Below are 22,790 nucleotides of genomic sequence, written 5' to 3'. Positions count from 1 at the left end.
AAGATCATGTGATTTGATGAACAGCTCACACAGCTCAGAGGTGACACTCTTTTGTCAACTCTTGTTTTGAAGGTAAAGACAGACTTTTGAACCTTTATAGATCCTGTGTGGCGTTTTTTGTAGTAATGTGGACCAGTGCTTCAGTGAGCAGGTTATGAGCACTTATTTTTTTTTACAAATTCTTGCTACCTGCAGAAAGCGTGAATGCAAAAGCATAAAGGAGGCAAGCCATGATATTCCACTGAATGATAGCTGGTGGTAGTAATGATTCAAGAAATACAGCAACATACCAACAAAAGGAGGCAAAGAAGAAGACTGGATTTAAACATAAATACGTTTGTTCACACACTTCCTTTAAAAGAAAAAGGCTCTGATACTGTTTGTTCCATTTTTTATTGTTTCCTGTCATTGAACATGAATACTTAATCAATGCAACTGATGAGTAAATCCTACGTTAACAGCCGACACCAGGGTTGCAGATATGGACACTGAGATATCCACCTACTGTACTGCAGATACAATACTCACTACAAATAGTTACAGAGACATTGCTACTGTTTGTGGAGACTATGCAGACCGATGCTGAGAAATTACACTGGATAATTTGCACATGTGTTAGCGTGTTAGTGTGACAGAGTGTTGTTGGGTTTAAACAAGCTGTGGTCCAGTTGGGTTTCTGCCTTGTTCTGATGAAGGTTGCTGAGCTTCATTCCCGCACGTAAATCCGTGTGCACACGACGTCATCTGCCCCAAAAGTCTGCAGGAAACAAAAAGATGATGCGTTTTAGAAAGCTGATAGTGATTGGCCCTTACAGTCAGCTGACCAAAAATATGTTCAATTAGCTTTAAAGCTGTTTGCAGTTTCACACCTGGGACAGTTAGCCTGTTAGGTTTCAGTTTGCTTTGGGATGACAAGAAAACAGTTGAACCAGGCTCAACAGTCATCCAGCAATGTGCTGCACTGGTCAGTCAAATACATGTAAGCATGTGTGGTGAAGTACTTTTTAAAGTAGATGCTGTATTTCTACTCTTAATCTCATGATTGTTGCAATGAAAGATGAAAAAATAGCGACAATGGGATTTTTATTTTCCATTTAAAAACATCGTCGGGAAGGTTTTCCAGCAGGTTGGGAGAAAGTGGCTGAAAGTAGCATCACCGAATGTTTTTGTTCTGTGTTGTGGAGCTAAAAGAAAAACCAGAGCATCTGATCTGAAACCAAAAGCATTTCTGAGAGGGAGTCTGGTGCAAGACCAGATCTGGTGCAACAGGTCTCATAAACTAATAAAAGAAACAGTTCAGGATCGGCGTAATGATCTCTCTCTCTTTTTGGGTACTTCACCAGCTGGGCAGCAGAATTTTCAATGAATTGTCGCTGATTTATTGTGTTTTTGGGTAAACCACAGACGAGCATTACAACAGTCTAGCCTGCTAGTTATAAAAGCGTCAGCCTCTCTGTGCGGCTCAGACAGAGGAATGGCCTCACTTTGGAGACGCACCAAGAACACAATGAATGCCTTCAAGCAGAGGCTGTTCAGTGTGCACCCTCATCCTAATTGTACCAATTATCATTCGAAGACTACAAAGATGCATAAAAAGACTTTTTGGAGAGAGATTAAGGATGCGTGCAGTGTGTGTGTGTGTGTGTGTGTGTGTGTGTGTGTGTGTGTGTGTGTGTGTGTGTGTGTGTGTGTGTGTGTGTGTGTGTGTGTGTGTGTGTGTGGCCATTGATAACAGGTAAAAACACACTAACGGATAAGTCTCTACTGTTGTCTGTTCCTCTCAAAACCCTTTAAAAAGTACTCTTTGCGTTAGCTGTTGAACAAAGCGTGCTTAAAGACTGTTGAGATTGATTAGCACATTGTTTTCAGGATGAGGGAAATAAAATTGGTGGGCCTAAAGCTAAATCTCAAAGTGTCAAGGAATTCCTATTAAACAATGATGCATCACAGCTGAAATGCTGGCCATCAATCTGAGCCGTACTGCAAACTGTTGATGATGAAACCAAAAGAAACTGCTCAACTGACACGTCCTTTGAACTCACAAGCTTGAAGTGATCGAGTCCTGATGTCATTTCTCGATTTTATATCGGGCTGACGTAACTGGAGAAGGTCCACACCACTTTGCCCTTAAAGCGTTTTGAGACTAAACCAATTAAACGGATCATGCAAATTGTATGGAAATGTGCCCCACTTACAGTGTGAACTGCCACAGACAATCAGTCTAATCAGACCACTGCTTTATGATCTCTGGCCCCTTTGAGTCTCCAGCTGAAGCTCTGGTCGTCTGTGCGTCTGGGGGCTTTTTTTGGAAGCAGATAGATATGATTCAGATTCAGATGGTGTTTATTTTGGTTTTTCCAGGTGCTCCTCCCAATAGAAGGAGGCTGCCTGGGTGCAAAAATGACTCATGTCTCTTTTTCTCTTAAGAAGAAGAATCGGAGGGACAATCCCCTCTATTAGTCACACAACAACTACATCACACACACGCCATGCAGATTTTGGTGAAATTTGTCCTCTGCCTTCATCCCATCCTGGTCACCTTCCTCCACGGCAGACCAGGAGCAGTGGGTTGCCATCCGACCGGCACCCCGGGACCCAATCTCTTTCGTCACCATTGGTCAGGTGGTGATCTTCTTGCATGTTTTTAGTGGGGTTATTTTAGGGAGGATACCTCAGGTGAACACAGGGAGAATATGCAAACTCCACACAGAAAGGACCCTTTCCTCAAGCAGCAGGCACCAAAGGCATGGTGGAGGACACGCCCCCCAGCGAGATTCGGACCCAGGACCTTCTAGCTGTGAGGCGACAGCGTTACCACTGCCCCACCGCGCCACTTGAGGTGATCAAAATCTCGCAGGATTTTAGCGATACAGTATTTATTTAATCAGCATCTTTTTGCATTTGCTAACTCTAATAGGCATGCAAGTTTATGAGCAGGTGCTTTTAGCTATGCTTTTGGTTTGAACATCTAGCAGAGGACTTAATATGTGACTCACAGTCAAATATTGCTGAAAAATATTAGATGTGTTGCAGTTTAGATGACAACTCTGCTGCTGCTGTAAAGAGACTCTAAATACTGTGAGACTGGACCAAATCTCACTGTGAAACATGAACAGTCACCTTCTGATTTTGAGAAAACACTCACAGCAAGGTGCAGACTATTTTGGGCTTCAGTGCAAGTCCATCAAAATTAAGCAAGTCACACAGCCCCAATAAACCTTTATTCCCTGAAAGCTTTTTGTTTTCTTGCCTTCATCAGGAGATGCTCTGAATAAAGCCAGAAATGTTATTGCCAAAGAAAACAGGGTTGATAAACATACAAGACAGGGTCACACACTATATTTTGCTATTGTGAAATTGCAGTGTGTACTTGCATAAGGGTTGTTTATAAGTGAGCTTTCAGAGGTATTCTTTTCATATTTAAAGTACAAATATTTAATATATGGTGCTAATATTCAATGTTCCTACAACTAACTTCTTCCAGGCCAAATCATGTTAAGAAATTAATAAACCCAGGAAACTACAAATTGATTGACCTGTCAGTGAGGCCGGCACTGAAGGTTTTATTTATATACAGCACAGGATAACTAGCTTTCAACACTGAGGCTACGTTTACACGTAGCAGGGTATTTTGGAAAACAGATATTTTGACCCCTTCGTTTTCAAAAATAAAATCGTGCACACAACATTGTTTTCAAAAATGTTGTTGTTGACATGAACCTGGATAAATATGCCGTTGAGCGCCATCATAACTATGCCAAACCTACGGGCGCGAGTGTAAACATAGGTCGCTCGCGCAGCTTTTGATAATTATTTTAACCACGATTTAATGTTTATGTGTGTTTGTTAAGGAGGGTTTGTTTTACCAGTGGGAGCTCAGTATACTGAGTATTTGACTGAAATTTCTTCCTATATTTATTTATACATACTATTTTGCAACAGCAAGTATGTACTGCCAGACAGATCACAGTGCCATTAACATAAGGAAGAAAAGTTGTTACCATATCTGATGCAAAAATGTTGACGTTGAACATGACAGTGAAATGTTCACATTTTCAGTTTCATTTTCAGTTTCCTCCAAAATAATAATGGTAGCAGAAACTGCATTATTAAAATATTATATAATATTAATATTATGTGTAGGCACTGGCAGCACTTGGTTCAGGTTAGGGAAAGATCTCAGTCTTGGTTTGGTGACTGAACCAAACCTCATATGGGACTGAGGATGCAAACAATGATGTCAAAGTCCTGCAGCTGGTACACCTTCCATCCATCCTGACCCCCTCCCTGTGACACCGGTGCCCTTAATTCACTCAAAAATAACGTAAAAAACACGTTGCCTCTGAACATAATCCATATTTGCCACCACAGTATAATTTTGAAAACTATTTAGTAATATATAAATATCCTTTTTAGGAGACAGGGTTTCAAACTCTCAGTTCATTTCACTTTCTGTCTGCCCCTTTCTTCATCATTATCATCACTGTCAATCTGCTGTGGCAGCAGAACTAGGGCAGTTGTCTCAGGTGAATGATGACAAGATGTACCTGTTAGTGTTACCATGGTAACAAATCAAAGCTGCACGCACTGAAAACCAGCTTCATACTATTTACTGATGTGTAAAGTCGAAGTCATGGTGGAAGAGAGCTGGTTAGAAAAGGTCAGAAGTAGGACTCTGCACTGTAAACATGGTCTGTCTGCTGCTTGTACGATGGTGTGACGGCAGGGAGGAAAGAGGTGAGAAGAGCAGCAGAGAAGCACAGAATCAATCTCCATTAGTACAACAACGCTGCAGCCTCTCCAGGGCAGCCGAGCCAAAGTGTCACCAGAGTGGCATCTCTGCTTTTATCACCCAAACACTGGAAAAGATTTCACATGTCCTGCCTCGTGCTCAGTCTGAACAATGAGGAGCTTCTCGTGGAACACTGAGATCTCATTTAAGCACTGAAGGCCTGACTGAAGCTGCTCTTCTTCCCACTTCTTGCTGCCATCCCATGATATAAAGCTGCTCAAACATCCTGTGATTACTTTCTCAGCATCTAAACTTTCTATATTGTTGTTTCGAGCTTTTGCCTTTTGGACATTCATCTTAGAAGTACTCGAGGAACAACAAAGCCGAGCGTGGGAGCGCCGAAACAGGAAAGCTGTTGATTCCCTGAGAACTGCTTGTCCGGTCCATTGGTCTTGGACTGCTCCCCTGCACATCGTTGGAGGGGCTTTAGACCCATTGACTTCTGCCCATATTAATCTGGCTAAATACAGGGGTATTACTGCGATGTCAGCGTAGCAGCTCCCCTTGTTCTCCTTTCACATCTCTCCGCGGGGTGGATGAAAGCTCGGCTCCTTGGGAAACGGCCTCTCTCATTTCCTTTACAGATGAATCTCCAGGGTGACTTCATACACTCTCTGCCTGGTTTCATTAAGCACTTCTCAAACACAGTACACTAGCTGCTTGAAAATCCCGTCTCAATTCATCTAAGGGTCTCTATGAGAACAAGCCACGCAGCAGACAAACCATACAGATCAGCTGCCCATCAGATCTGACTCTCTCTACCAAGAATAACATTTTGGAAATAATTTTTTTGCCTTCTCTTTGTTGAGCCAAGCACAGACCTCAGTCTGAAATGAGAGTCCATTCATCTACTGAACTTCAGAGCTTTTGTCTTAGCAAAGAGGGCATTTTTCTCTTTCCTAAGCAGTAATCTATTAAGAGGCTTTCAGTGAGATGATGAGTCACTGCTCACCAGTATGAGCTCATCGCCATTCAGCTCCCGGGTCCAGTAGGTTTTGGGGCCTTCACCATCCACCAGAGTTTGCTGACAATGGATCTTGTTCTCGGATTCCCAGGTGGCGAGGCTCTGCAAGGGAAGGGACAAGGAGGTGGGAAGGTCAGCATGATGGAACAAAATATTAGCAAGATGTACCTTTTAAAGGGTCACTTAATACCAAGCATAACACTTCTCTGCGCCGTCAGAAATGTCACATTCATAACCACACCCACCAGCTTCCATCTATATGGTAATACTAATACTAATAATAGCGGCTGGCCTCACTGCTGGAACAAATATCTGCAGGCAGGACCTGAAATCTGCTGGAAAACCCCTCCAAATGACTGAAGACTGTTTGAGCAGCTTATAAACATGCATAGATGTGTGCAATGTCCACAAACTTTTGGCCATGTATTTCAGAGGCTACTTAAAATCTGTCCAGTGCTTATTCATCCATGGCCAGACCTCAGTGAACAAAGCAGCATCATATTATAAATCAGTGGCATGAGCCCTTTGCAGACTGAGTCAAAAATAATCCACATTGGTCAGTCGGGCTAATTCACTTCAATAATATTTCAAATGACTTCAACAGGATTAGTCAGAGTCTGACTTCAGGCTGTTTCTCCTCCAGTAATTGGCCCAAATTGCCTATCAGAGACTTAAGAATTCATGAAAGATCAGGAGAAAGGTGACCCCGTGGTGCTAATTTGTGTTACAGGAGAGGATTTATCTCTTTGGTCAGCTGAAGGCTCCATTAGCTGCACTCATATTTCATTACCTCGACTGTCCACTGTCACAAAAGCTCTTCTTTTAGGGGTGCAGTTTGACATTTTTGGACATTATTAACTTTCTCACTCAGGATGAGATAAGGAGTTTGATGCTACTCTCATATTGGTCTGATTTAAAGTTGAAGCCAGGAGACTAGTGTAGCATAATCACCAGAAACAGGGTGAATTAGCTTTATCTTGTTTGTTTAATATATGCAAAAACCGAAGTGTTAAAGCAAATTAATTGGGTGCTGGTAGCAGATTTTCTTAACTGGGGACAGAGCAAGGATAGCTGTTTCCTCCTGTTTCCGGTATTTATGCTAAGCTAGGTTAACCAGGCTGCAGCTTCGTATTTAAAGGAAGAATTAGACATTTTGTGAGAAGCACCTATTTGCTTTCTTGCCAAGGGTTAGACGAATAAATCATGTCTGTCCAAATATGAAGATGGACCTAGGGGACAGAAGCTAACTGGACATGAGGAAATAGCTAGCTTGACTCTGCTAGCATTGCACGACTGTCTAAAGCTAATTCAATATCCACCAGCATCTCTAAAGATCACCATTTAACATGTTATATTTTCTTAGTTTAATCTGCGCAAAAAGCGAAGTGTAGAAATGATTTAGTGAGCGTTAATGGTGTACAGACAGGCTAGCTGTTTCCCCCTTTTTCCGATTGTTATGCTAAGCTATCCTAACTCTACTGAATGTAGCTTTAGGCTAATGGACAAATGTGACAGTTCTGCCAATCTTCTCAGCTAAAACTGCGAGAAATTTAATGTGTTTCTCCCCAAATGTACATTATCGTCCATAAATGGCTATTTTAGGGTTAACCTTCTAAAGTCTGTAAAGATTATCTTATTATTCACATGTTCTCATAAGTGTTGGCTTCATGTTGCTATCTGACTCTGATTATATTTTCCCACATTGCTGAATTTTTTTTTTCCTCTCAATGAAGCCAGCTGCATTTTCCTTTTCAACGTTTCAACGTGGCGTCTTAAGCTAATGATCCCACTCCAAAGCCTGGAACCGATCAAAGCAGCCAATGCTTCATCTAACTCCAACAAAATGAAAATCTGGACCGACCAGCACGAACGCCCATGTTTGTTCAATCATGGTAGCATAATTGCAGTGTTGCTCATAGACAATTTGTTTGACAATTTGTACGATTTAGTATCCAAAGCACCGCTGCTCAGTGTTGGACGAGGCAGCAGCCTGGGTTTCTCAGAGGCGAAAGTTAATCACCATATCAAAGGTAAGGAAAGCCATCATGGATCGCTGCGGGCTGCCGTCCACCAACTTTGCCAAGCCGAACAACAGCAGGGCTTTTCTACAGCGACAGCTCTCCCTCTGGTTTTTCTCATCTAATAAAGCCAGAGCCCAGAGAGTCGATTAGCCACGGCTCCATTTTAACATTATCATCAGTCTTAGCCTCTGACTTGGATGGATTTTCTCTCATTCTCTCCATTGCACATTAACTCCCAGACAAATTCTCACACAGTCTCTCTCCTCCAAATGGCAAAGCAGAGCTTCTGCTGACACATTTGAGACCAAGACAAACTCATCCAGCTTTTCCTCTCAGCGTCTTACTTATCACAACATCTGCTGCCTTTGGCTTTGGTTCAGCCTCTCACAGACTTCAGTGTATCCGTCGCTTATCAGACACAAACAGTGTGTCGTGAAGTGGGAGAGCATCTCATTTCCTGTTTGGTTTAAAGTTTTTCACGTTGGATTTTACAACATTTCTCTCAGAGCCTGAAATAACACGCTCGCTCCCTCTACGACTCCTCGCTTCCCACAGTTTGATCACATTATCCCTCTTGTGTCAGTGTTTGCTCATCGCTTTTCCCACTCTCAATAGCTCATTCCTTACTCTTGGGACAAAAATGTGCAGTTTCTCTTTATCAAATCAACTCATGGTTTACCAAGCGACAAAAGCAATGAAGACATGCAGAAGTGCCTTAAGCTGCATTTTCTCCCATAACCAAATGGGAAAATCCAGTATTTTCCTGTGTACTGTGGAGAGGTGTGGGGCTTTGGTTCCTGTATGTCCTTTTTTGGCAGAGGCTGGGCGTGGTTCTCCAGGTGGCTCTAACACAGCTGGGACTCATCACAATCAAGCACAGCATTAGGACTGTGGACTGCAGGGACTCATCATCTCGTTGAGTGTTTCTGCTGCTTAGTGCACTGATTTCCAGCTCCAGCATCTCTGCCACCACACTGCCTCCACCTGCCTCGAGCCTCTAGTCCACAACAATCACCACCTAGTTTCACCTGTGCTTCTACCACCACATGCCTTCAACACTCTGTTCACACCACCTGAGCTCTGTGTGCTCCAGCGTATCTAGTAGTAGTATCTAGTTCCCTGCATACCTGGAGTCTGCCTTCATTATCCATTCAAGAAATTCCTATATTACTCTGTCTGCATGTCTGCTTTTGGGTCCAAATCCTGCCGCAACACAACACTGACCTCTTGAATTATGGATTTCTAAGGAGCTATGGTCCTAATTGGTCATCAATTTCTTATATGTGTGTGAGTAAAAGTATTTTCATGTGATCATAGATTTTAATTTCTAATTATTCTGGTGGTTTTGGTTTGCAGAGAGCCGAGATAATTTCAGTAAAAATTGGTGTAGTCTGTGTTGCTATACGGTCATTCGTGAGTGTAATTATTGAAACTGTCACTTGGAGTTGCCAAAGTCATAAAGTCTCAAGTCTTACAGATGAGGATTTTTATTGTTAAGCTTTTCATAGCGAAACCAATTTTTGATGCACATTTTTTTGGCAATAGCCATTCATTGTGGTTACATTCTGTTATTAAACCTAAACAGTGTCACTGCAGCACTGCTTCACTGCAGGCCTGCTGCTGCCTCTCCATGCTAAATGCCATTGTCAGCCACACAGGGATCTACGTAAGTGTCCTGGAAACACAATCCTACTTTTATCCATTTACCCCAAACCTGTACAAGGCTGCTGAGCTTCACAGATGAGAATCACCTGCATTATCACATCATACGATCGCCTGTCAGGGGTATGTAGTTTGGAAATACATATGTCTGTCCTTCCTTTTATCGCTCTGGCAATCAACTTTTGATCAGACAACATCTTAGCATCTCCATGTAGCCCCATGGCAAGTGACTGATGATAAAAGTCTGTCTCTATAGCAACCAGCTGGGTTAAAAGACTCCATTTGTCCAAGTCTATTTGCCCAGAGGCGACATGCTTTGTTGCACAAAGCGACATGAAGCTAATGTGTTCAGATGAAAATGTTGCTGCACCAAAGAGGCTGCTTTATTTCTCAAAACTCAACTTATGATGCTGCAAAAGTCAACCTCAGCAGCACAGGGCAGGAAAAACTCCTCATTTCATGTTTTCAACACCTCCATCCATCAGAGCAGGTACATCATCACCTCATTATGACCTCCACTCTGCACTAAAGCCCAGCTGGTGTCTCTGAGACTGACAGGAAGCACCTTATCACTTTCTCCACCTGGAAGTGAAAAGATTCAGTCTGATCCCACTGCACTCACGCAGATTAACTGGAGCTTTTTAACCTTGTGGCGGTGTTAATCAGCCCTCTGCTCTTCGCCAGCCACAGATCAGCGTGTAATCCGTTTAACCACAGGGGCAGACGGCCTCAGCCAAAACCCACTTAGGGCTCTGCTGCCAACCACTACCTGAGAGTCCGCCAACACCCGATGCTGCCCCCCTCGCCCCTCGGGCACATGCGCCAGAGTCAGTGGGCGCTGCCTCCCGCAGGTTTAGCTCCACTCTTGCGTATGATTGCCACACAAGATCACAATGTGTTTGTTGCTGAGCCACCTCCCTGATTTCTTCTTGGTACAACAATAGGCTAAATATACTGTACAGTCAAACATTATCAGGCCAGAGATCGTTTTTCTTTTTGTGTTGGTTTGAAATGAAATGATGACTGTGTGACACTCAACTCTGAGCAGTGTAAGAAATGTAGCTTGTTCAACAAAGTCTCCAAATTGTAGGGGTCAAAACATAATTGGATGAATTAACATAAACTTAAAAATTGCACCAACATTTGAGTATATATCACGTGAACAGGGCAGCTAGCAACAAAACCCACAAAAAAAATATCACCCGACTGCAGTTTCTTTTAACGCTACGTAGCATTTTAGCTTCTTTTAGCTTCAGGTTTTGGCTTTCATTCTCACAACTTTTAGTTTCTTGTTTAAAACCCACTATAACTTTTGAAATCAACGTTGAAAAATCGTCACCTTTTAAGTTCATATTGTGAACTTGTTAGCAAACAGTTGCTTCTTCACACATCCAGCAGTTACGGAGCAACATTAGTGTTCATACGGACTCATGTTTGTTGTCAACACCTGGAGAATTAAAGTCCGATCTTCACTTTCTTTAAGCTCTGAATTTGGTCTCCACCAAATCCTGAGGAAAATATCTGACTTTTGTGCTCAGAAAACAGCACAGCAGTGAGAATGAATCATAACAGTAAATTTACAGAGTGGAGAGCTAAGCACTGAGCTTAAAGTCCCTATAAAGCTCTGTAAAGCCAAGTGGAGCCGTAGATTCAAGTAATAATTCTCTTTACATCACTAAATTCAACTGCCTTTAAAGGTTCATTACTCCAACAAACTTGTTGTTTTCTGTTTGTTTTTCATTAATTTCAGCAACTTTGTACTGCATGGACAAACAGTGTGTCTTCATCAGGCCTGTGCATTAATTAGGAGATGCAATCATAACATCTAATCAAAAAGCTATACTGTCCTTAAATTTCATATGAATAAAAATATCCACCTAATATGGATGGAGAGCAGCTAAAAACCACTTTAGCCTCATTCTCATTCTCCAAATGTAAATCCAGTGCACTGCAGTGAAGAGACACAACAATGAAAATCACTTCCTGTCAGTATCGTGACACCTTCTGACTGGGCTGTACCAAAAAAATCCTTTTTTCAGGCTTTGACGCTGATGCTCTAACCCAAACAAGTGGATGTGGCAAATGGTTGATGACAACTCGACCTGTCAGCATCGTAGCAGAGAGGCGTCATGTGGCCAAAAGCCACACTGAGAGCCGTCTAGCCCTGCCCAGTACTCAGCATGCCCCAGGGCACAGACAGAAGGAGCCACGCTGTCTCCTGGGATCTGAAATAGGTCATGTCTGCTCTCCTGACTGCAACACGTAGTTTTTACCATGAAATAAAAGTCAAATCCAAAAATCCATACTTCAGATTTCAGCTGTTAAAGCATCTAGTTTACACAGAGCAAACCCTTAATGAATTCTGTACAGTGCATACCCAGAAGGACACTGTGGTTTCCATAAAATACATATCTCCAATTTCTCAGGCTTTCAGCAAGCAATTATGCATTTTTCCCATTCCATGTGCAATATTACCTCTCCACAAACATGAATATCACTGTTTTCTGTTGCCCAGAATTTTTGGTGGTGGCAGTGAATTTCTGTTTTACATTTGAGAACTTAATCTAAAACTGTTCAGACCTTTTGGAGGAGAAGCCTTGGAAAAATATGAAGTTTATATATTTAAAGAGGAGCAGCCTTGCAACAGAAGAGATAAAATGCTTTCCTTAAGTCATTCCTGACAGGTCAAATTCCTTTAATGATCAGAATTACACTCTCCTGTGATTTCACCTGTGATTTAAACTCTGCTGTTACATATATACATATGCTCATGTATATCACATTTGCAATATATAATCAATGCATTTGCAGATACAGTTTTCAAATGTCAGACCATACTCAGCTGTAAAATAAGGCTTTTGTAAATGGTTAGTGAACGAGTAAAAAAAGGTATTGCAAAATTCAACATCCACATAAATATTTGTTAAATTTTTTCGATGTTTAAGATTTTGGAGTAAAATCATATGACTGTAGGAAGTCGGTACCATCCCCCTTGTTAGCTGAATGACCAAACTGCATCCCCCTTGTTAACCTGCCACCCCCCTGTCCGTCCTCTCGTAGCAGAGTTGAGCCTGACTGAGGTTAGTTGAGGTTGGACTCTATAGCCTCGACCGCGGCTCTGGAATATCAGTAGTCTAACTGTGTATTGATGAATGCATGCTGCTGTCCAGGGTGCTGAAGTAGCAGATTGATTTGTAAGTTTGCCATGTTCTCTCAGTCTCGCCCTAGTTACTTTTGTCATGGATCTACAATATTATATGTATTATATACTATAATACTTAATTCTATATTGTATTGTAGTCGGCTCTATAGAGTAGTGTGACCTTCATGATCAAAGCAGCAACATGTGGTGACAAAAGAGGATCATAGAGACACACTGCTGCCTGTACTATTCCTATAATAGTCCTTTAATATTTCTGTAATCATTCAGTAGTATCTGTGCTAAATACACCTGTAGTTTAAACAGTGGAGTGGAGCAGGGAATGAGGAAATTAAGCTGCGCTGACCACACCATGTTACATAATTTGAGCTAAAGTTTCTACTTACAAAACAGGGTTTTGTGTTCAAAATAAACAAATCACTGACTTATTGTAGAGATCAGTAGTAATGCTGATATGAACATTTAATGCGCATGGATTGCTTTCTTTTCCTTAAAGAGAAGTGGTTTCATAACCTTGACAGATAATAAAACCCCAAATTCATCGTGCAGTTGTTGAAACTTGATGAGCTGCACTGCTACAGCCAGCAGCCTGGTCTTTGTGGAAAGTGAGTGAAAGATGGAGAGCATATTGCAGCACCACACTCACGTATTTCTTTTTTTTTTAAGGGTGTTACCTACACCTGTGAATATTAGGATGACACACTAATGTGAGAGACTGTCCTGCTAATGTGTCCTTTAGCAAGACCCTCAATCCCTTCTAGCTCCAGGATTTTATGTTTACATAATTAAAGTAATTACAGTATAATAACCCAGTCATAATGCTCAGTTTCTTCAAATAGACCTACTGCCTTGAACTTTATTCAGTTTAAGCCGATGATCCATAGTTTGCGTCACAAATTCTCTCTCAATACGCCACACAGTGAGCTTATTCTACGGTAATGGGAGAGCTGTAGCACAGTGCTTAGCACAGTAATTTGTTAATATCGTCTCCTCATCTGTCCATCTGAGAGGATAACGGGATTACACGTTAACGTTGTTTACACACTGTGTCCTCTCAGGTTGCCAGGCAGCGGGTGATAAGCAGATGTCAGCCTCTGGACCATTAATGCCAGATTGTTCTTACTTAAAGCGCCTTCCTGTTTTTGCCATGTCTCTGAATTCTTCAACTTCGGCGCTCTGACCGCTGTCATTGTGTGAGTACAATTCAGCTGCAGGGTGAACTGAGCGCTTGTTCCAATAAACAAAATCAGCAGCACAAATATCACGTGGAAAAGCTCTCTGGAAAAGTTTTGCAATTTATATGCTAAAAATGATTGATTGACACAGATGATGTAAACATCTCATTGTTGAGATCATATCAGTCGTCTCTAAGAAACCAATTTCTTCTTATTACATGTAACGGGACGCGACCTTTACATCAGGGCTTTTTCTTTAGTTTAAAAGCAGAGTGTGCTGTGAGTTCCAGGAACTTAAAGACCTTGATGTTCCTGAAAAATAAAAAATTTAAAGCATATATGTCTCTGGCTGCTTGCCAAACCTGTGTAGGAGCTCTGACAGTGGATGAGGATGTGAGAATCCCCCCTCAGGGACTGAAGAGGTTCAGAGAGAAACTCTCCCAACTCTAGATGCCCTTAATCCGGCTGCACAGACGTGAGGATGATACCAATGGATGAAACTGCAAGGAGGTATTAATTTTTCATACGACCCTCAACAACAATGGCATTCAGATAGCTTTGAAGACCTTCGATACACTCGTAGAGCCACAGAGAATACCCCAAAAATCCAAATGCGATAAAGCTTATCTGTTAGGATTAAAGTGCTGCTCCCTTTGTGAATGCAGAAGCAGATTCAATCACTTTAACATCAACCAAGTGTTCCAGTGAGACAGACGTGTGGCTCCTGGAAAGAAAAGTCTTGAATGATATCACCGTGTTTATATTTCATGATGTCTCTGCTTGACAAAAACCTTTAAAATACGAAGGTTGCAGTGAATCTGAGACGTGTTCACACAGAAATTGGCATGTTTTTGTCTCTTGTGCAGACATCGTATTGATCTGCATCAGTTTCCTGGAAGTCTATCTTAACTTTAGCCATAATAACTGCATCTCATATTCCAATCTCAACCCCAAACATAATCTTGATCTTGATCTTGATCAAAAACCAGTTTTTTGTCACCAGATGTGGGTTGGGTGTGAACATATAATCACTATATTAAGTCATCTTACAGTAAACTATATTGCAACGCAACAATAACTGAACATTGACGATAATGACTGCAGCTTTGATGTTCTCTGTGATGGTTTACAGAGCGCAGACAGTGTATAAAAAATACATAAAAAATACATAGAAAATCTTAAACTGTCAAACTGTGTATTAAAAATTGCCATTAAAATGTTCAGGAAACATGATTTGATGTCAAAGAGCTAAAACACAAAGATCCTTTAAACTGCAAGTTTTACTCCATTTCTACATTAACAGCAACTTCATAGTGTTTCATATTTCAGACATCTGATTTCTGCAGTCCTCCTTTACCTTGCACTTTCGTCCGTCCACCGTCTCCTCGTTGAATTCTTCACCAATGTGGAAGTTGATCTCGGTGGTGCGCACGCTGGTGGATGTCTTGATGTAGAACTGCTCCCCGTCCTGACGGATCTCCACGTGGGGGTTGGAGGCTGCTGCCACGGCCACCTTCCTCAGCATGGTGTTCACTCCTGGACCGGGAAGAACCCAGACCAGATCAACGAGAGGGAGAAACGAGGGTCAGCTTCACCATTTTAACAAGATTCATTTTGTTTTTAAAGGGGCAATTAGACGGAAGTATAAAATATCCTTGTGGAGGTTTTACGGTTGTTGATCATGACCCATGACTCAATAATTACAACATGCTGACTTTTCTGGTGCTTTGCTGCTTTTTTTAAACTGACTCTGAGATTAAAAATGAGCCAAGCAGACATTATCATAATTACAGTAATGTGCATTATAATATTTTCCCATTTTGTCAGAAATGCAGGCTCAAAGCTATTGTAACTGGTTAGTTAACACAGAATATATGATTTTGTGTTCATTAGAGGCCACCATTAACTGAGTTTACTACCCATCAGACAGACAACGAGAGTCAATTCTCACTAAACCCCATGAAATCAACTTTAATCCTGAGAGGCAGATGTAGAAGGTTGATCTCTGCAATGCACTGAAAAGCTGAGGCAAGCAAGAGAAAATGACACAAATCCTCACAAAAAGGACAAAGAGACAGATGAGGCCGCTGCCATTTGTTGACTAAGAGCTGCAATTTGCACCCAAACATCTTCCAGTGTGATCTGTTGTCTTCCTCCTCTGCCTCACCCTCGACCCCACCCAGATTTTAGACCTCTCCTGGCCCTCGTGCCAGCTTCTATCAGACTCTGGACCTTAAATACAGGAGCACACGCTGGCTGCATGTCTCCTCGTATTTCAGTGTCTGCTGGACATCAGCATCTCCTTAAGCTTAAATTTTAACCGACGACGACCAAAATTTTGATGTTTCTGAGTAAAAACACATTAGATGTTCTGACAGAAACCTCAACTATTTCTCGAAACTGAGAGAAATCTGTGGAATTTTGGCACCGAAGTTTGTGTGAGGGCTTATTTGACCGTGCTGAAAGGAAAAAAGTCTTCAGATGTCAGAGACGGCCGGCGCTGGCTGTCCTTTTGTCTGGTCTGTAAGAGTGATCCTGCATGTGGCACCGTCCAGGCTTGTGGCAACACTTTGGCACGCCTGGTTTGACGCTGCAAGGCCATCTGGCTTCATGTGCTGCCAGAGTCCTGGATCTTTTATTTCATTGCCCTCTCCTAGAATAACACAATATATCAAAAGCTAATGTCTTTGCAAATGAGATCAAGTCTTCAATTTTGCAAAGGTTTTGTAGATCTTCCAAAAAAATTCAGTCTTAATTAGTTTTGTGAGAGATCCTCCTCATCCCAAAACCACTGTGGTGTCGCCAGGTCAACACCCAGGCATAAAAACATATTAATTTGACAGCTTACACTCGACCCCACCCATGATCTGAGCGGATCACGCCATGTGTTTTTATAGCATCAAATATGTATGAGCATCAGCGAGCCAAACAGTCTGTGCCTGTTTCTGAAAAAAAAAAAAAAAAAAAAAAAAACATGTCCAGAATTTAGTTTGCTTACATTTTAGATATTAGAGGCATTAATGCATCATGAACAGTCTGTCCAGAGCAGAGGTAAGAGGACACAAAGCTGCAGGTTCTGGACCACCATAATTACAAGGAGCCAGTAGGAAGGAGCACTTAGAGAAGAAGGACGCGGTGGAGAAAGGTCACTAAATGTCCTAATGATCGAGTGTTTTCTACTAATCCCAGTGATCAAATTTCATCAGGTTGTCAATGATTTCGCATTTTTTGACTTGAGTCCACATCAAGTCTTAAAAAAATCCACATTTTGGCTCAACAGTAAAACTGCGTTTTCATCGTCTTTGATCGAATGCAGACACACATGCCTGCTTTCAATTAGCAAACTGTGAGTCTGATCAGTTCATACAGCTCTGTTCGCTCAGCATGTTCCTCTGCGGTCTGCACCCTGCATTTAACAACCTCCTCCGACTGAAGGGAAGCTCAGACTCAACAGATAATTATGAAGATGTTGATGGTGAGTGGCGGCACTGGAATCCACAGTAGCTGCCCATCGCAGCTCTCCATTGACCGAAGCCTTCTGCGAGAGCGAGCGAGTGATCTCCTCCAGCAGATGTGGTGAATGTGTTCATGAATGGATGAAGTGCTAAACAGAGAAAGTGACTGAATTCTCCCAGACTCACAGTCTAGCTGGGGAGATTGTTGCCTTATGGACCATCAAAATAAAAGACAGGAAGGGCTTTTGAAAAGGTGTTGAATCAAAAGTGAATTTAACAGCTTCGAGTTGACTCGTTTTTTCTGGCTTTCAGAGTAAATTTGTTTTAGGGTGGTTTTGGGGAAAACTACAGTTTAAAGGATAAGGTTGATATAAATCTGTATTTTTCATATTGTCAACAAATCCAGTAAAAACACCAAAACAACACTGCGTGGTCTCTGTCTCTCAACACTCTCCAACTTCTGCACTCTGTACTGCTCTGCACTCAAGACCATTCATCCCGACAGAATAAATCTTTAACAACAGGTCACAAATATATCCCTGAATTTTTAAAAAAAATGTTCTGTCATTTACAGTTTTTTTCAGTTTTGTAACTCAAACTGGAGTAAATAGTGCATTTGCTTGGGACTATTTTCAGCTGCGGATTAATACACATTTGGTCTTTACAGCAGCAGGACAGTGTGTCTGGGATTTGATTCATCATAAAGCTCTCATCTAAGCTATAACACATCAGGATACAAAGACAATGCTTTGTATTTTTGTAAATTTGCAGCTGGTTTTGGTTCTTTCATTGGATTTATTGATTGATTTGTTGATCTAGAATATAGCCACTTAAAGTATGAAACTGCAATGCATTTTAGCAGGCATTCAAAGGGAGATTGCAGCCACAAAGAGGAAGCTTTCAGGGTGAAATAAGTGCTCAGATACTCTTTCATGTTCACCATTTAAGTGCTGCACTCATGCACAACCAACTAAACTGTTTCAGCTTTTCAAGGTACCAAACTGTTTCAACCCAACTTTCACACTAAAACAGAGCCATTCATGTCTAAAAAGTTGTAATTGTAATTCAGTTTGGCGTCAGCAGCTCGAGGAGCGTCGTTGCAGCGGCTCGGTGGGACTTCTCCCTAAAGATTTCCACATTATTCTAAAGACGCTCAGCCTTTTGCTGTGTCCTGTCTGTTTCAGTGGCCCCGGCGTGACGAAAACACTGCAACACAATTGAATGACCCAGTTCAACTGCTCCAGATCTAAAGCATCACAATCATCAGTTAAGACTAAGAAGGGTGAAAAAGAATGAAAAAAGATAGGACACAAGAGAATAGCGCTGGGCTCCACAGACCTCCCCTGGCAATGCTAATGCATGCCCTACTTAAATGCTTAACATGAATAATGTTGTGCCCCCCTCCTCTCTTCATGTAACAATACCACGTCTGTTTCGGCTGGAATTCAGCATCCAGTGTTTCATATCTCCTGTAAAGCTGAGGGATTTCCCTCCAGCAGCATCTCCCCGTAGATCTCTGCCTTCTTTTCCCAGGGAGCTCCTCCAAACAATACGATGTTGTTGGAAGTCAGGCGTGCCATTCCCAACGAACAAGAAAAGCCTTTTTCTATATGGACATGATGGATAGTCAACCTCATGCAGGGATGTGGTTCTGGCTGGGGGGGGGGGGGGGGGGGGGCAGGAGAGGGCTTACCCAGGGCTTTGAGAAGTTCATCAAAATTCTCACTCCTCTTCATCTTCCAGGTGCCGGCAAAGTTAGGCATGTCTGCTGAGGCTGAGTGCTGCCGAAAGAACCTGTTCCACGCTCTGATGCCTCTCTCCCTCTCTGTCCTCCTCCCTCTGTCTCTCTTTGACTCTTTCTCACCCTCCTCCTCCTTCCCTGCGCTCCTGCCTCCTCTGCTCTGGGCTCAGCCTCACGTTCACACTGCTACACCCGAGTGTTTCTCCGGGTTTCTTTCCTCTTCACGCTCTCTGGCTTCGTCTGTGTGCTGGCTGCAATCTTGTCTTCAGCTCTTTTATAGCTACTGTCCTTAATGGGAGTCAGAGGAGGTCCCTCCCCCTGGAAGCTCTGTCCCATTAAGACACCACAGCACGGAGTGACGTGTCTGCTTTCTGTGGGAGAAAACCGACTAAATGCATAGAGCACATTTATAATGCTTCAGTTTGTCAAAAACTTGATTATCTCTTAAATGTGGAGGTCAGTTTTCATTATTGTTGATTATCTATAAAAAAAAAACAAAAACAACCAAAACCAACCAAACCATCACGTTACTGTGTTCACAATTAGTAGTTAAGGGAATAAAGTTTGTTCTACTTTGGTAACTGCAAGAAAACATATATTTGTATTCTCCTTCAAGCTAACCAAACTGATATTAGAGGTATTTAATACCCAGCTTCTTCAACTAAACAAATGAAAACTCTGAGTAAATTACCCCAAAACTAATCCTGAACCACAAACACGGATCAAAGAGCTGCTTTATTGCACCAACAGTAATCATCTCCATGTTTCCTTGTAGAATCCCTGTGGACATTAACAGAGAATTGTGTATTTATTACATACGCAGTTGTTTTGTACTGTATTGCACTGTATTAATTATGTATTGTTATGGAAAGTGTGATCCCCCTCTGACCTCGCAGCAAACATCCAACTACGGCGCTCACACTGTTTCTGTTATTGTTCTTGGATCTCTGTGGATTTTCTGGTGTGACTCACTCTGATTTGTTCTGCATTGTTGACTAAATAGTTGCGAGATATTACAGCAAAACTTTGAACAAATTGGCCTCCAACCAATCCTACATCACAAACATGGATCAAAGAGATGGCTCATCGTGTATCCTGCGCCAAGATTTAACCAGGAATTATGTATTTATTTTGCATGGATTGTACTGTATTATATTAATTATGTATTAGTATGCATTTTTATGTAAATTGACTCCAGTTTGATCACTTAAAATGTTTCCTTCTGCTGAGCTTTGGAATAACTTTGCATCGTGCCTGCCTGCCTGTTGGGCTGTAATCTGACACAGCGTCTCTCTGCATAGATTCAAAATAGTACTTCATACTACTGGGACATGGACTTTAGAGTCAATGAAAATTTGCTTTTTTGACTAATTCTGGCTCATTTTAGGGGTTGTTTTTCCCTGTTGATCGAAGAAAAGTGTCCAAATAAAATAAGAACACTGTACATGTAAATGGACATTTTAATGGATTACATTTGGTCGAGACAGTATTAGACTATCCAGAAGTTGCGACATTATCAGTGATGATATAAGATCTTAGATCAGATCTTAACAATTGCAAAGTATTTTGGGACATTGTAATCAATGTGTTGCAGATTATGTATAAATACTGTAAATGTACTTGTTTTTCAGTGCAGATTCGTTGAAAAGCAGATCGCTAAATGAAGACACATATTCTGTCTCTGTGTTTGAATTCATTGTCTCTGTCCTTGATTCATCTTTTTGTCCACATAGGAGCTAAAGATGACTTTGATAGGAGGCCACATATTCTGAACATCAACTCTCAAACACAGATGTTAATGGTCAGACGTTTCAAAGTGCACTCACATGCATTTCACATTCAATCTTTAAGCAGGGTGTTGGATCAAAAATAGCTTCAAAAGGAGGGATTTAAATGTCTCCAGACCTCTTAGAAACGGACACCTCAGCTTAAAAGTTTCTCCTTTTTTTGGATTAGTCACTTTTATTTCCATTGACACACAATCTGCCAAGACCAGATCCCATAATCAGGCTGGAGTGATCATTTAAAAGCCCAAAAGAGGAAGATGGTGATTATATAAGCAGCTGACACTGTTAAAGACCTCTCACTGTCATACTCCATGTTGGTGTCAAGCTGTGCTTAAATGACAGAGTCACAGCAGCTCTTCTGTGCAAGATTATTAGAAAGATGAAACATCTCCCAAAGTTCGTTTGTGTAGGACAAAGCTTTGATCCTGACTCATTTGTCTAATTAGCAGTTGAACTTTATGAGTATTTATTATCTTACTCCACGTTTTCAGTCAAAAAGAAGCATTTAAAGTTTTTTTCTTGAAGCAAAAATAGAAAAATCTGCTCCTCACCTACAAACAGCGTGATTACAAAATTAGATAGATAGATGTTTGGATGTTTTATATCATTCTGCTCTCAAAGCGCTTCATTTTGTCATATCAAAGATAATGACAACAGACGTCCTGCTCTCCTTTCAGCACGCTGCAGCTGATGCCATTGCATGAGGTTCATTACCCACCATTATTATTGCCCTGGAAATACGAATAAATCACTTGGCTGAAAATAGCAGCACTGTGATCGTTACTGCCTGCAGGACCAACAAAAGGAAAAATGCAAGAGCCTGAAGAAGAAATTAAAGGTTCCAGTCCAGACTGGAAGAACAGATCCAGATTTCAGACGTCAAATTCTACATGAAAAGTCCAGACGGGAGAAGATAACCTGATGTTTTCAGTGCTCATGCAGCTAAAAGGTTTTCATGCATGTCTGCAGATCTTCAGGTGGTTCATGTGTTTGTAAATAGGAAGAAGAAAAGACCTCAGTGCACTCATTATAATCAGGAAAATACTCACTCATGTACACACACATGCACAAGCAACAATATACAAATATATCAAGCTTTTTTCTTCTTCTTTTTTTTGTTTTTACCATATATATATGGAAGTTCCTCATGCAACAGCTACTTAAAACCAGCATGTCCAATCAGCAGCTGTTTATTCACCAGTTACAGATGCTTCATGGAAGAATCATTAACGACGACAGTAATAAACACTTAAAAAAATCTCCATACATCAGTTTACAATTACAACATAGTGTATTTTAGTGAACTACTGATTAATTATTAGAATCCAGCATATAAATGAAATAATAGCAATTCAGTGTTTATTGGTGAGGAAGAGGAGGAAATTGTTAAACTGGGGGTCAAAATTTTCATAGTAGTAAGAGTCTCTCCAACAGTACATGAGATTAATTTATTCTTTTCATCTATTACAACTTTGAGTTTGTTCAAGGAAAATCCTTTTTATTGAATTCAGTTTTTGAAAAGATTGTGTATACTTGACACTGATCAGAGGGGATGGGTCAAATGTAAACATGGTACATGCTTATTTTCATGGGGTTCAATGGAGGATTTGGGCATCTTGTGATGCATTTACTGCTATTTTAAACAGTTTCTGATTTTTTTGTGTGAAAATGATTATATTGTGAGGTATTTGTATCAGCAAAAAATACAGTATCTGAGTCAAGGTCTCTCTCTCTCTCTCTCTCTCTCTCTCTCTCTCACACACACACACACACACACACACACACACACACACACACACACACACACACACACACACACACACACACTGTTCTAAAAAGGACAGCTCTCATCTTCCTCACTCAGGCTGTCAGGAGATTCACACTCATGTCCTTTATAACCCAACTGCCCATTTCAGCTTTACTTTAGTGATTTAAAACACAGCGACTGTATCTGCAGCTTTATTTTAACTGCAGTGTTTCGAGTGTGTGGAGCTCAGACTGCTGCTGCAGCAGCTGTCAGAATATAACAGTAT

General features: G+C 41.3%; 1 protein-coding gene across 1 annotated transcript; it reads right to left on the bottom strand.

The window, feature by feature from the left end:
• Positions 1-374: 374 nt before the first annotated feature.
• Positions 375-19,282, bottom strand: crabp1a (cellular retinoic acid binding protein 1a). The gene is made up of 4 exons (XM_070972176.1): positions 18,923-19,282; positions 15,132-15,310; positions 5,745-5,858; positions 375-757 (listed from the first exon to the last, which is right to left on the bottom strand). Exons 1-4 carry the CDS (start codon positions 18,990-18,992, stop codon positions 707-709), a joined length of 414 nt encoding a protein of 137 aa, XP_070828277.1. The 5' UTR covers positions 18,993-19,282; the 3' UTR covers positions 375-706.
• Positions 19,283-22,790: the final 3,508 nt, after the last annotated feature.

Source organism: Chaetodon trifascialis, chromosome 10 (assembly GCF_039877785.1).
Source record: "Chaetodon trifascialis isolate fChaTrf1 chromosome 10, fChaTrf1.hap1, whole genome shotgun sequence".
NCBI lineage: Eukaryota > Metazoa > Chordata > Actinopteri > Chaetodontiformes > Chaetodontidae > Chaetodon > Chaetodon trifascialis.
This window is presented reverse-complemented; position numbering and strand designations above follow the sequence as displayed.